Source organism: Salvelinus alpinus, chromosome 19 (assembly GCF_045679555.1).
Source record: "Salvelinus alpinus chromosome 19, SLU_Salpinus.1, whole genome shotgun sequence".
In the NCBI taxonomy this organism is placed as follows: Eukaryota; Metazoa; Chordata; class Actinopteri; order Salmoniformes; family Salmonidae; genus Salvelinus; species Salvelinus alpinus.
Window position 1 is genome coordinate 39045258 of NC_092104.1, and position 15564 is coordinate 39060821.

The following is a 15564-nucleotide window of genomic DNA, read 5'->3' on the forward strand; positions in this document are numbered from 1 at the left end:
GTGATGAATGGTCAGAGCACTGAGGCCAGTGAGATGTGGGGAGAAAGAGGTGGACAGGGGCCAACCAGCTAATGGAGCGGTAGCGAGGATGATGGGAGGGGATTGGGGTTGGTCAACTCACTGAAAGGACCAGGGGGGTGGAGGTGGGGCTGCTGGGATGGATGGTGCATATGCACAATTAAGGCCTGCAGTACTGCTGGGTCCCGTTTGGCCCAGTTGGTAGAGCATGGCGCTTGTGGGTTCTATGCACTCATTACTGTAAGTCGCTCTGGATAAGAGCATCTGCTAAAAAAATGTATTTAAAAAAAGCTGTTCCCCCCCCCCCCCCCCCCCCCACAGCATCTAATGCCCAGAAAGTCCACACACCTGTACCCTCACGTCTTAATCAGTTGCAACGCATAAACAAAACCCCGCAGACACGGCAGCCCTTTACCGATTCACTCTCTCGGTGTGGTTTGTGTGTACGTGTGTCCTTTTTAGCTGGAGCCTGTGTAGTTGTCCGTACAGTACCGGAGAGTCAGCTGGTGGATCATCCAGATACCTCTAATAGGCCCTGGTCGCCCTCAGGCTGACTTGAACCCACCATCTCTTCGTCTGGACCCAGTCCTCTAACCTGCAGCCTGTATCAGCCAGGCCTGGTCTTAAAGGGATACTTTGGGATTTTAGCAAAGAAAGAGTCAGATGAACTCGTTGGTACCATTTTTGTGTCTCTTTGTCAAGTATGAAGTAAGTTAGGGGTAGTTTTGCCAGCCAATGCTACAGATAGCATAATGACTGGAAGTCTATGGTAACGCTTGTTAGCAATTGCGCTAACGCAAGTTAGCAACTTCTTTCAACTGCACACAGACATAAAAATGGTATCCACGAGTTCATCTGACTCTGGGGAAGTAGATAAAGGGCCTCATTGCCAAAATCCCAAAGTATCCCTATAAAAGTTCTTAAGCCAAGTCAGTCAGGTTTTACTAACATTCTGGTGTGCTCTGCATTCTTAGCAGACACTTCTACATTGCACTTATGTAATAATGACAGAACTAAATACCCTAAACATGTCCTTTTCAGTTCTCTATCAGAGGTCAGTGTTTTGGTAGCTCTGTAAAATGTGACTGGAGTGCTGCTCTGTTGTTGACAGGGGATTAGTGCTCATGGGATCTGTAGTCATGTTAGGATAGATGCAGAGGGTCGTCATTGACCAGTCTGTCAATGATGAGTGTGTTAACTGTTCAACATTCCTACCCAGAGGGGTTGGAGCAGGAGAGTGGGGCTGGTGTGATGTGTGTTCTGTTGTGTTCGTGTTGGGTTCATTGTACCTGCACTAACTAACCGGCCTGCGCTGTTGTCTGCTTCCAGGCAGCATGACCATATGTTAAATGTGTTGGAGCTGCACAGCACTTCCTCATTCATAGAGAATTGTGAATGGCCATTATACACGACAGAGATGAACTGTTCTTTTCCAGTTTGCACTAAGGAAATAGATTCATAACATGTCCAACTCACTAGGCCTTCAGTTTTATTTTACCAGGTTAGTCTCATTGAGATTAAAAATATATATTTTTTTAAACAGAGACCTGGCCAAATTACCAGAACATAAAGTGTCATACAAAGGCACATTTACAACATCAAACACTACAGTTTAAAAACATGAATTTACACATTGACCAGGCAAGATGCTTTGGAGAGGTTTGGTGCATTTAGGGGTCAAAACATTGAAAGCCCCCCCCACTTCATTGTCCACCATAGTTTCCACCCAGTCTTTAAAGTCATTCAAAGAGAACAGCTCCTGTAATTTCATGTCCTTTTGTAGCTCGTTCCAAAGCACAGTCAGTAAAATAGTCATGTGAGCTTAGGCGATAATTGTAATTTGTCTGCTGGACAAAATGGGCTATATCCTATTTTCAGCACATCAACCCAAAGTTGTCATTTTGGATTAAATTAAGAGAGTGGGTGTTATAAATAACTAGCCTACATTTACATTATTGATGAAAGATCTCTCAGGTCATGTTGATGTCTGTGATGGTGTAATCGTGGCAGGCTGTTATTATTCAGAGCTGTGATGTCTGTTTGGTCTAATTTTCCAAGGCGCCTCAAATTCTTCAGCCACATGTCAGGTTGACTGACAATCTCCCTTGGTGGTCAGCCCTTTCTCTCCTTCCATTCATCCGCTCATTGTTCTGTCGTTTCCCTTGACGCACCCTTCCTGTCCGCAGATGGGGGGGCGGGCGGGCAAGGGCTCATGTTAAGGAAAAGTCAGCTTCACTACCACTCTGATTCAAAATCACAGCCAGAAAGAAACCTATTTACCAGATAAGGTGCCTGGCAGGCCTGCTCTGTCCTTGTATCCAGTAGATTGTTGATAGCAGAGCCTACACCCTCACATTGTCAATACTGAAAGGCTTTCAGCAGCACTAATAGTCAGCCAGTCCATGCTATTTCTTAACCCTCTCAGTCTTGCTGCTATTGTTTGGTTGACAGGTAACAGGGTAGCCTCGGGAGTGGCAAACACGAAGTGAGGGTGTGTTTGGGTGTGTTCATCCACGTACACTGTGGATATGGTAGGTGGTCACAGAATTTAGATTACAGGAGATTTTCTTATTGAATGGTACATGCTTAGTCCTGTGCATTAGCTGTGTTCACAGACCCTTAGGGCTGCAATTCATTATATAATAAAGGGGTTTTATGAAGTGTGACTGTTTTTTGACATATCATAAATAATTCCTGCCTCAGACAAGACATGACAAGGTCTCTACTTTGTTGCTATTGTTACTCCTCTTTTTCTCAGTAAAGGCCTGGAGTCGATAAAGGTAGCTGTACTCGAGCACTGACCCAACCTGGTCTGTTTGAAAGGCTAAGCATGTATCTGGATTAACCTGCCTGTTTAATTGTCATGTGACCAGCATGTTCAAACCCATGGTTGGAACTGGAACTCTAATACTTGTTTAACAGCTAAAGCCAGATTTGGCACAGAGAGATCACGGTGTGGATTTGAAAACCAGCCTATGCTGTGATGTAGAGAGGACTCATATTTAGGGCTGTTAAACCTGGAGAATAGGAAGTACACTGCTTTCTCAGATGGACGGAGTTTCTCACTGTTCACCCTGGCCTTCTTTCTTCCTGTCAGGAAAGGCATTGATGATGAATGACATCCTGTACTGTTGGGCTATTTCTCTCTTTCTCCCTCTCTCTCTGGCTCTCACTTCCGTGCAGTGACAACAAACAAAACACCTATTACATTTCCTTCCATCCTTCTCTTTAGACAGCCTATTGTGTTGTGGTGCAACAGTGCATCTGTATAGCACGATGCCATGGAAGTCAATAGAGATCATGTAAGTTCAGCGAGATTTCTCTGCTTGTGTGTGTGTGCGTGCGCTCACAGTCTTGAATGCATACACAGGAGGAGTGAGTGGTATTAGGACAGTGTGCCCTCTGTAGCATCCTCATTAAAAGAGACACGGTTCAGTAGACAGCAAACACACAGTGGCTCACCAGTCTCTGTCCCTGTCGCTATGAGCTCATCCCATTACCTCTCATTATCCTGCTCACCCACTGTAGGTTTGGCCATAGCCACACAATACATGGTCATCAGGACCAGCACCTCACTCACAGACACAGCTGACCAATTGTCTGTTACTGTAGGCTGGGCGGGGCTTCAACCAGGAGCCAATAAGAAGCATTGATATTTTTATTCAGTCCAGCAGAGATTAATCCAGTTCTGTCATTTTGGAATCTGTTTTCTCTGACCTAGTGATATTCCAATGGTACATACACTTCTACTCCTTTTTGACTGACTTGTCATTTTCTCCCTGTCCATCTCTCTCTCTCAGGAGCAGTTGAAGCAGAGTGTGGATGGTGAGGAAGAGGGGCGAGACATAGACACACTGGTCCATGAGACAGACAGCCAGTATGGGACCTGGGAGACAGGACTGCGCACTGACGATAGGTGAATACACACACACACACGTGGCTGCTGTGGCCTGGGCCAACACCTGTGAAACATGGTGTGCTCCTGTTTTTGGTTACTAATATGCGGATCTTCATTCCTCAATATGATTACAAATTTTCCCTGAGGCTGTACCCTGGTATCAGGACATCCCGACATTGCTGGTTCTGAATGCGTCTCAAATTGTGCCGATTCATTTCTCACTCTAAATATACAATACTCGTTTGAGCTTGAAATTTAACACTGCCTGGATCGATAAGTAGTATCGAATGGGTGCACTCTATCAGGTGTTCTGCTGGCGCAGCATTGACCTTTTCGACAAAGTCACTGAGCCATGTTATATCCAGCCTTCTAAATAGGGCAAAGTGGATAGTTAGCCCCAGGAACTGATTCTCTGCTGTCCTACCATTATGGCTAATGATGGTAATCTCAACATAAATCAAATAACATTTGATTTGTCACATGCTTCGTAAACAACCGGTATAGACTAACAGTGAAATGCTGACTTATGGGCCCTTCCTAACAATACAGAGAGAAAAAAAGGTAAATAGAAAAATAATAACACTAGGAATAAATACACAATGAGTAATGATAACTTGGCCATATACACAGGGTACCAGTACAGAGTGGATGTGCAGGGGTATGAGGTAAATGTGTACATATAGGTAGGGATAAAGTGACTAGGCAACAAGATAAAACAATAGCAGCAGCGTATGTAATGAGTTAAAAGAGCAAAAGGCTCAATGTAGATAACCAATAGCTAAATGGACTAACTATTTAACTAACTATTTAGCAGTCTTATGGCTTGGGGATAAAAGCGGTTCAGGGTCCTGTTGGTTCCATACCTGCTGCATCGGTACCGCTTGCCGTGCGGTAGCAGAAGGACAGTTAATAACTTCGGTGGCAGGAGTCTTTGACAATTTTTAGAGCCTTCTGCTGACACCACCTGGTATAGAGGTCCTGGATGGCAGAGAGCTCGGCCCCAGTGATGTACTGGGCAGTACGCACTACTGTCTGTAGCGCCTTCAGATGCCAAGCGGTGATGCAGCCAGTCAAGAAGCTCTCATTGCTGCAGCTGTAGAACTTTGAGGATCTGAGGGCCCATGCCAATTATTTTCAGCCTCTTCACAACTGTGTTAGTGTGTGTGGCTCATGATAGGTCCTTAGTGACGTGGACACAGAGAAACTTGAAGTTCTCGACCTTCTCCACTACAGTCCTGTCGATGCGTGCTCGGCCCTCTGTTTCCTGTAGTCAACAATCAGCTCCTTTGTCTTGCTGACGTTGAGGGAGAGTTTGTTGTCAGTGTCCTGGTAGTGTGGTGCCAGGACCTCTTCCCTATAGGCTGTCTCGCGATCAGGCCAACCACAGTTGTCGTCAGCAAACATAATAATGGTGTTGGAGTCGTGTGTGGCCATGCAGTCGTGGGGAACAAGGAGTACAGTAGGGAACTAAGCACGCACCCCTGAGGGGCCTTCTTGTTGCGGGTCAGTGTGGTGGATGTGCGGCCCGTCAGGAAATCCAGGATCCAGTTGCAGAGGGAGGTGTTCAGTTCTAGGGTCCTGAGCTTAATGATGAGCTTGGAGGGCACTATGGTGTTGAACACTGAGCTTTAGTCAATGTACAGCATTCTCATGTAGGTGTTCCTCTTGTCCAGGTGGGAGATGGCAGTGTGGAGTGCAATATAGATTGCTTCATCTGTGGATCTGTTTGGGCGATGTGTGAATTGGAGTGGGTCCAGGGTGTCTGGGATGATGGTGTTGATGTGATCCATGACCAGCTTTTCAAAGCATTTCATGGCTACAGATGTGAGTGCTATGGGGCAAAAGTCCTTTAGATAGTCCATGTGCCCAAGAACATCAAGGTACCCTATGGTGGTCTGCTTGAAACATGTAGGTATTACAGACTGGGTCAGGGAGAGGTTGAAAACTAGCTAGCAGGTTAGCGCAAGCTCTGAGTAAGTGTCCTGGTAATCCGTCTGGCCCCGCGGCCTTGTGAATATAAACCTGTTTAAAGGTATTACTCACATTGGCTACGGAGAGCTAGATCACAAAGTCATCCGGAACAGCTGGTGCTCTCATGCATGGTTCAGTCTTGCTTTCCTCAAAGCGATAATAAAAGGAATTTAGCTTGTCTGGTAGGCTCATGTCACTGGGAAACTCGCGGCTAGGTTTCCCTTTGTAATCCATGATAGTTTGCAAGCCCTGCCACGTCCAACAAGTGTCAGAAACGGCATAGTAGGATTCGATTTTAGTCCTATATTGACGTTTTGACTGTTTGATGGCTCGGGGCGGTCGTAGCGTGATTTCTTATTAGCGTCCGAATTAGTGTCCCGTGGCGCCTTTAGCTCAGTGCAGATGTTGCCTGTAATCCATGGCTTCTGGTTGGGATATGTACATACGGTCACTGTGGGGACAACGTCGTCGATGCACTTATTAATAAACCCGGTGACTGATGTGGTAAACTCCTCAATGTTATCAAATGAATCTCAGAACATATTCCAGTCTTTGTTAGCAAAACAGTCCTGTAGTTTAGCATTCACTTCATTGGACCACTTCCATATTGAGCGCGTTACTGGTACTTCCTGTTTTTCGTTTTTGCTTGTAAGCAGGAATCAGGAGGATAGAGTTATGGTCAGATTTGCCAGATGGAGGGCGAGGAAGATGCGTTTCTGTGTGTGGAGTAAAGGTGATCTAGAATTATTTTTTATTTTTTTTATTCGACTCTAGTTGCACAGGTCAAAAGCTGTTAAAAATTATGTAACACGGTCTTCAGTTTCCCTGCATTAAAGTCAACGGCCACTAGGAACGCTGCCTCTGGATGTTCATTTTCTTACTTGCTAATGGCGGTATACAGCTCGTTGAGTGCCGTCTTAGTGCCAGCGTCGGTTTGTGGTGGTAAATAGACAGCTACGAAAAAGATGGATGAGAACTCTCTCGGTAAATAGTATATCATAAGGTATACTAACTCCGGTGAGCAAAACCTCAAGACTTCCTTAACATTAGAGATTGTGCACCAGCTGTTGCATATAACACCCACAAGCTTCTCTTTCAAGTCTCAGGCACAGTTACTGATATTGAAATAAACAGATACTATGGTATCTATAGGTACTAACTGTACAGATACAATACCATCCCAGCCCTCCTGACACTGTGTGGTCAAGGAGCAGTAGCTTACTGAAACCTGCTTTACTTTACACCAGCTCTCAAAATAGCCTGAGTCTCTCTCAGCAGGCTGGCGTACCACTGACCTCCTGTGGCCAGGAGAAGGTATCACAGCAACAAACTCCACACAGGTTGAAAATCTGGATAATGTTTTGTAGAAATTAATGGATGCTGTAAGAGTTTCAGATAAGATACGATATACGTCACTATTATAATGCAGTGGGTCATTGTCATATGAATCCAACTCTCTGGATGGAATAATCACCAAATAGTATGGTCATGTACATTATTGTGACTCAGCAGTGTTTGCTACCTTCATTCTGAAATGAGGAGCTTGTGGTCAAGTGGAGCAAGAGTCTGCCCGGTCATCCATTGTGTCTTCCAGTACATCCTCTATGAAATCTGATGCCCCTGCCTACAGTAAACCCAGACAGGAGAATATGACTCAGCCACACAGAGCTAGTAGACGCTGTACCTGTCACGTTGTTCTCTCAGCGGCAATGGCTGCATATAATAAAGACTTTTAGGAAGGTAGCCTAAAGTACTAGTCACGTCTGTCCTTCCTGTAGCCTGACTCCTGCCACGCCCACCTCAGACAGCAACCTCAGCCAGTCGCCTAGGAAACCCATTCCGCCCCACACACCAGGGGAACATGCCCCACACAGCGACCTGGACACTCCAGATGGCTTCTCCCCCTCGGTCCAGCCCGAGATGCAAATACTCCCCTTCCCTGAGGTAAGACTGACACCAACTTTTTAAAAGGACGTATCAGTGTAACAGTCAGATTTGCTTCTCGTGTGTTTATCTGTTTCTCCCTCTCTCCAGGCCTCCACCATCCTGCTGGACTCCAGTGCTCTGCGCTCCAGGGTGCAGCTGAGTAAGATGCGGGGGCCACGTTCGCGCCCCTCCAGGGTGGCTCGTCAGACTGCTGCTATGTCTGTACACCTTGAGGGACAGACCGCACCCACTGAGGACTGGCGCTCCCGAGACTCAACAGGTCAGGCTAGGACTCTGTTCTCATGTAGACACTCTGTCATATCTCCAGGGCATAAAATGAACACCCACCACTCACCAAATGCGGGTAGATTTTGGTATTGGCGGGTAGGAATGTCTATTTCACCAGCCACGTTGGTTTCATATCTGCTAATCGCACAAAGAAATTTGAATCCTATATCCCACCTTCCGCAGCAACACTGCCTGTTTTTTGGCTATTTACATTTTTGTTCTAATTTGTTTGTTCTTCGATGTTAGTTTGAGTTTGCTTTAACTGTTAGCTAGTCAGATTCAAAATCTTAGACACACGTGACACCACTTATGTGGCCATGTTACCACGGTAACCTGCCGCCCTTAAAGGGGCAGCTGAACATTTGTCTCGTGGTGAAATTTCTGTTAAAATGCTCGGGTCACAAAAAACGAAAAGAAATTGAGCAATATAACAACACATTACTTCTTACTAATACAGTCCTTTTTTTAGAAACATTACAAAGCATGGTCATTTTTATATAGTTATGGCAACAACAACAACAAAAATTGGCTCATGGCTCCATATTAACGCTTTTCCTCTTGTCCGGGACAAGTTTTATAAAAAAAATAAAAATAGAGGAAAAAAAGAAGGAAAAAAAGATGCCTGACAAGAAGAATATAGATTTGACTCGTCCGAAACGTGGCACAAATCACAATATCATACAGAAAGGCCAACATTGGAATAATATTCAAATCTATTTTTCATGTACATCAATAAAGGCCTAAGTGCTATGTCCAGACTGATGCTGACATGAGGGAGGTGCCAAACTTTAATGAGACTTTTAATGACATAAATATAGTCTAAACGCCAGTCATGCTTGACACATAATGGAGGATAATTAACATGAACATCTAATGGGCTGTTGACCCGATGCACGGTTTATTTAGATCAAATGATCACAAGACGGGAGAGTGAAAGACCTGTTGATCACCGCACATCACCCACCTTGAGTCTGAGTGGAGGCAGTCAGCATTTTGAAACTATTTAACCATAAAACGTTCAGGTTTTAAACAATTAAGTTTATGTAATTTTATTAAGCATGTCTTGCCTTGTTTCAAAGTAGCCTAGCCAAAATACGACCATAGGAATGTTGAGGGAATTATTTTATAAACACTCAATATGACATTGAAACCTGATTTATTTTTTTCATGTACTATTGATTTTCAAATCAACTTTATTTCATTGTCCTGCAGCCAAAGGCTAGTCATATTAGCATCCATGCTAGTTGATGCATCTTTAGATCTCTCCTCTTATATTTCTAACAGATATTTTCATCTCTGTCACATGAAACTGCTAACGCGTGCGTTGTGCTTTTGAGAATGGTCTTTTCCCGTTAATTGCATTTGGTAACATTTTGGCATAGCCTCCAGCTATGTGTGCATTTTTGAGCTTTTAATATGAAGACATACAACTTTTTTAACATTTTAAGCAAAAATTTGTTGCATCAGCCTTATTGCGTTTTTTAATGGGCAGTGGTTGTATGAATTTTGGATCTGTCGTCCCAGAACTGTCCCAGAGTCTGTTTTAAACCGCAGACTAGTCTTTGGACCCGTTCCGAAATGGACCCAGGGCTTTCCCACCCAGACCCGATATGCATAAATAAAAACATTATAATATAGAGAGAGAACACCGTGCCCAAGGACAACTAGACCCGTTCCGTATAGACCTGGTCGGACCCAGACCGGGTCCAATTTGAGTGAGGGAAGCAGTAGAAAAGTCATTTTTTAAAACTACTTTATTAACCTGAGCTGATACAGCGCGAGAGGAGGGAGAGAGGTGCCTCTCTAGCAGGCGGGGGAGGGGCCATACTGTGAGCAAGTGACATGAGGAGGGAGGACAAGAGACAGCAATCAACCAAGCCAACTCGTGCTGTAGTAGACTAATAGCTGCCATAGCTAGATTATTAATCATCAAATATGATTACAGAGTACCTGTCTTGGACTGAATCAAACCGGAACAAGAAGCTAGTTAAGCTAGCTAACGTTAGCTAGCTAGGCTAACTAATGCTGGAGTGCATGTGCTTTCTCATCCTACAGTTACAAACAATGGAGCCGCCAGGCATTTTGGGCCCCATGAAAAGATATCACATTGGGCCCCATCACCACAGGCCACACCAACCCTGCACAATTGCTGTAACCACACATCTCCAGAACCCAATCGACCCATTCAAAGCTTTAAATAACTCTACCTTTTGCAGGCTTGCAACTCTCTTGTAGTCCAATATTTACTGTACGATATTTACTGACAGTGAGCTGTGAAAATATAACATTGTGCAGACATGCATGCAACGTTCTGTGGAATTCACTATTTGATGCAAGACTGATACTCTCTATAAGAAATGTGCTAAAGGCCATTTTTTGTACAGTCTAAACGTAATTTTAATTTTAATGTTCTTGAATGGAAAATTCTCTTAACATTAATTAATAATTTAAAATAAATAACATAAATATACATTAACCTCTTCAATTAAAATAAATTAACATAACAAACAAAATAATAAAATCAGCAGCAGATTTTTGAACTAAGTATACATACCAACTAGAAAATTAGCAGCTGTAAAAGTGGAAATGGAAAACAAAATGGAAATGAAAAGGCCTGATGGTGGCGCTAGAGGAAAGGTCAAGTGGTCACCAAATCAATAGGTTTCTCCACTTGGGGTCTTGATTGTGCACAACAATTTTTATGGCAATCCAGCCATTATTTTGAGATATATCTTGTTCTCAGCCTGTGGGCATCATGTGTGTAGTGATCCAATATCCATAGCCATGCCATTTAACAGTCATCACTGGCCCTTGCTCAGCCTTACTCACCAAGAGCCCAGCGCTGAGCCTTCTTGCTAGCAAAGTCACTGATCAAGTCTTTGAAGTCCAGCTTTCTAACTAACTGACTTTCAATGGACAGCATGGCTTGACTGCAAAGTCTGTCCTGGGACATAGTGGCCCTCAAGTAGTTTATCAGTTTTAGCTTACTGAAAGCTCTCTCGCCACCAGAAACAGTCAGTGTGCAAAATATATGTAAAGCAACTCACACTTCTCCAGAAATGCTTTGCAGCTGCATCTTACAAATTGCATTCAGGAGACCAAGAGGGGACAAGTTAGGGGGGAAAGGGGCAGCATATACAGTGTTCAGGTGTCTTACTTCATGTTGAAACTCAGGTGTAAGATCTCTGGAATACTTCATGATCAGTGGTTGGCACACAGAAGAGACTTTATCCTCACTAATCTGCCCAACTTTCAGAACAGCAGAAAATGATTCTACAATTTTTGCAGTGGTGTGGAACCTAGTGTCCAAGTCACTTGTGATGTTGTCCAAAGCAGTAAAAAACACTGTTCTGAAACACTGTTGCTGCACTGTCCTGAGCTGTCTCCTCTTCAGAGGTCTCATCATGGAATATCTTCCTTTTCCTCTGGCGGCTGTGTTCCTTGCTAAATTGAGTTGTAACATCCATTTGTGTAGCAATCAGTGTTGCCTCAGACAGGAGAGACTCCCATCCATCTCTAAGAGCCGGCATCTCTTCCTTTAAGGCTCTGATATTGGCTGCCTCTGTGTCAAGTGAGCTTTTTCCTGACTGGAGAATCACATTCCTGTCCTCAATGCATTGCAGTACCTGCAATTATGCCAACTGACATGTCATTCAACACAATGCTGCTCACCTCCTTCTTCAGTTGGGAGTAGGGCTGGTTCAGGGGGATGGGGATAGGGAGACAAGGCTGCTGAGCCTGAAGCTGCATCTGTTGGGCCTGGCACCAGGCAGGGGGAGGGACAGGGACAACTGATTTAGAACGAATAGCTTGCTAAAAGTTTGCCTGCATTGATTAAAATGTCAACTAAAAGAGGAGCGAAATGTAAACACAAAATTTTCTGAGAAGATATTAAGTAACTTAGGCTAATTTTGCTCCCCTAGCATATTTCACTATGGACTAAGCTAACAGGTTCATTTACACCACTCACGGACTACACCCACCTTCCTTTGTGAAAAATTTGGTGACATACTGTCGCCCTTTCTTTTCTCTCTCGTGTCTTTCTTTTCGTTTTTGGAAGCCATATTTTTCTTTAGGAAGCTGAGACATGATGCTCCACCAGCACTCCTCACTCGCAATTCACTGCTAGCAAGTACCGTTCGCGCCTGGCTTGGGGTCAGGACCGAACCATTTCATGTAAATAGACAAGTCATTTAAAATTATACATACCCGTGACAATCCGATCCGACCCAGACCCGTGATATTATTTATAATTCTGGATCCGGACCGGGTCTCGGGTATTCGGATACGGGTGGATCCGTGAAGACCTCTACCATAGACATATTTTTTTATCCTCTAAGGGACAACGGGACACCCTTAATTTTGAGCCCTGAATGGAATTATTTTAAGAGACATAAAAACTATTTGGTTGTATTTGTAAAGTTTCAATATTTTATAGGCTATGAAGGGTGGCTCACCACCTCCCAGGAGAGCCGTATTTTGAGACGGGCTTGAATATGCAGAGTGTAGCCTTTGTTTGATTCTCTATGGTAAAAACAAATATGTATTTAATTTTGTAAAGTGGTTCCTTGCATCATACGATTATGTAAAAATTGTGTTGCATACCTTTTTTGCCCGAAGGACAAGTGGCTAGAAAAGTTAATTTCAAGCCCTGTGGCTGGTAAGAAATCTGAGTGGCTAGTAGATTTTTCTCTTTCTGGTGTACCAAAAAGTACATTTTAGGTTTCTCTCTATCCAGTACCTTTCTCCCGCACACCTTTTTAGTATGGATTGAGTCGACTAGTTAGACAGGATGTTCTTAGATGGTCAAAGATCTGGTAGACTTCTGAATAACCTTCTATTTGTTATGAGTGTGAAATGATGTACTCAGAGAGTGTGTTGTCCTCCACAGAGGACAACATTGAGTTTTCCAAGCAGGAGGACTCAGACTCTGAGGAGCAGGAGAGAGGAGTAGACCCCCGCTCTGCTGCTGCCTCCTCCCAGCCCCAGAGAGTCGCCCTCTTTCCTGGGATGGACCCCTCCGCTCTCAAGGTGAGCCTCCCCAAGAGAAACAGATGTTGTGTGGAAAGCAAAGAGTTGACCAGGAGTGTAATGTAATGTTGTCACTCATTCTGCTGTGAAAAATTGGCCTTTGATATGTTCTCTTGCTGGTTTCTCCCTCTGTTTGGCAGGCCCAGCTCAAGAAGAGAGGAGACTCTGACAATCAGACAGACGGAGCCGCCCCATCTCCCTCCCAGCTGTCCCGTTCTCCTAAATCCCCCTTCCTGCCCCAGGCGTCCCGTGTGCTGCCCCCCTCTGGAGGGAAAGAAAATGGGTGAGATGGTGACCCTGTCTCTTCCCTCTGTTCAGCCTGGTTCTAATAACCCAAACCAGGGATTGTTGAGATAGTCAGACCAGAAGTATGTACCATTTGTAATGATTGTGCCTACTTTTGTCTGTCTGTGTCTTAGGGAGGAGGCCTCACCACAGTGGCTGAGAGAACTGAAGTCTAAGAAGCGCTCGAGTCAGTATGAAAATGACAGCTAAGTGTGAATGAGCAGGTAAGCTCTTCTCACAAATGTTCCTCACATCGTGAATCATTCTTATCTACTTTCATAGGGTACTTGTGCCCTAGGCAATAGACGTGACATTTTTCCACAAATTTCAGAATTAGACAATAATATTAAAGTGTGTCTGTTTTGCAAATAAATAACCCTAAAAGGCTTATGGTTTGTTTCTGTTTGCATCCTCCCTGTGTAGGTTGCCTTAACTGAATAATCTGGTGGAGAATTGGAGACAGAAGCCTTAACCTTTGACCCTGAGAAGATGGAAACTCTGCTGCTGACATTGTAATTTGTCATCTGTTTGTTCATTTTATCTGTTCTCTTCCTGCCCGGGTCACATACATGTGCATGGTGCCTTTTTGCAGACAACCTCGGTCTTATGGATGAAACGACCCAGGTTAAATATCTGGCTGCTCGGCTCCGTTTGTCCATTTCCTTTGCATAGAGCCACTTTACCCTCTCACCTGACGGGAGAATACAAAAGGGGGGAAACCCTTTCTCTCCTGTCAGGTTGCATTTCAGGACTGGTTAAACTTGTGGGACCACACGCCTCTTAACCTGGAAGTGCTTCAATAAGCTGGAGGACAGTCTAGTACCTCCACAAGATATAAATGGATTTCTTTTTTTAAATGTATTTTTCAGGTTTGTCTACGCGTTACATTTCTACGTGTATCTATCAGTCAGGGGTAATAGTGTTGGTAATAGTCAACATAGGATAACATTTCTGATTTTATTTTTTGTCATTGATCATAAAGAACAAAACACTGCTGAACTAATGTTCAGCCAGGCTGTATATTATGTGTTAGTAATAAATATGGTATCTAATCATGAAATATTATATTTGTATTGTTGCTAATTTGACAGATGAATCATAACATGTCCGAGTGTTTAGTTTTGTACGGAGATCATTGCAAGTATCACTACAGCAGAGGCTCCCAAGCCCATTCCTCTGATGAACTGACTGGGGATCTGTTGTGTTGACCTTCTAACTGATGGGTGAAATGCTGTGGGTTCAGTCTCTTTTCAATCGTCATGTCTGAATATCTGTTTCTACTGGTGTTTGTATTTCTTAAGGATCCCCATTAGCTGCTGCCAAGGCAGTTATATACAATTAAAAAATAACACTTTTCGCAACACATTGTGTTCCCTTAGGCCACTACTCTACTAACACATATCTACAATACAACATCCACGTGTACGTGTGTGTGGAGTGCATGTGGGGTGGAAAAGGGGAAGAGAAGGGTTAATCACATTGGAGGACTCAATTACACTCCTACACACACACACATACACAAATCAGCCTGTTCTTCCTCCCTTTACCTTCACTTACCTCTTCAGTGTAAGATCAAATGATTGTGTGTAATAGTGATGGCTGAGTGTGTAAGGAAAATATGATGGATGAGTGTGTACGGATTGCAAGGAAAATGGTCTAACTGTATGTGTTACCAATGAGCCATACATTCAATGTGCACTCCCTGGGTTCTGTTTTATCAGGATGTCTGCAACATCTCCCATTTAGAGAGAGATTTTACCCACCTATTCTTTTATCACTACATCACTGTTGACAACATGTATGTTGACCATGTTAGCCATGCTGCACTGTCCCACTATTTCCATTAAGCACTTTGTCAGTTAATGCACTACAGCACTGACCTGTGCACTGGCTATTCTGTTATACGTCCCACCTTCCACATGTTCATAGACCGATGTTGGAATGCTAATGGAATGAAAGCGAATGTGTTGATTGGATCTTTGGAGTCGTCGTCCCTATGGTGTCCATGGCGTTTGACTTTGTCATGACTTGTCAGTTTGAGGGTTTATTTTTTTCTCATTTTATTTTTTTAAATAAAATATGTATATTACATTGTTTTAATGCCAGTGTCCAAAATTGTAACTTCTTAATAAAATGTACTGAGTTGA

The 15564-nt window shown here is 43.7% G+C and overlaps 1 protein-coding gene across 7 annotated transcripts in view; it reads left to right on the forward strand.

The window, feature by feature from the left end:
* The window catches only part of LOC139545541 (uncharacterized protein KIAA1671-like), a 41008-nt gene extending 25444 nt beyond the window's left edge, over positions 1 to 15564 (forward strand). For all 7 annotated transcript variants that reach the window (XM_071353433.1, XM_071353435.1, XM_071353438.1 and 4 more), the window contains 7 exons: positions 3819 to 3934; positions 7666 to 7831; positions 7922 to 8093; positions 12993 to 13132; positions 13273 to 13415; positions 13552 to 13641; positions 13841 to 15564. In XM_071353433.1, the coding sequence (XP_071209534.1) occupies positions 3819 to 3934; positions 7666 to 7831; positions 7922 to 8093; positions 12993 to 13132; positions 13273 to 13415; positions 13552 to 13627 (813 nt within the window). In that variant the 3' untranslated portion in view covers positions 13628 to 13641; positions 13841 to 15564. The remainder of the gene's footprint in view (positions 1 to 3818; positions 3935 to 7665; positions 7832 to 7921; positions 8094 to 12992; positions 13133 to 13272; positions 13416 to 13551; positions 13642 to 13840) is intronic.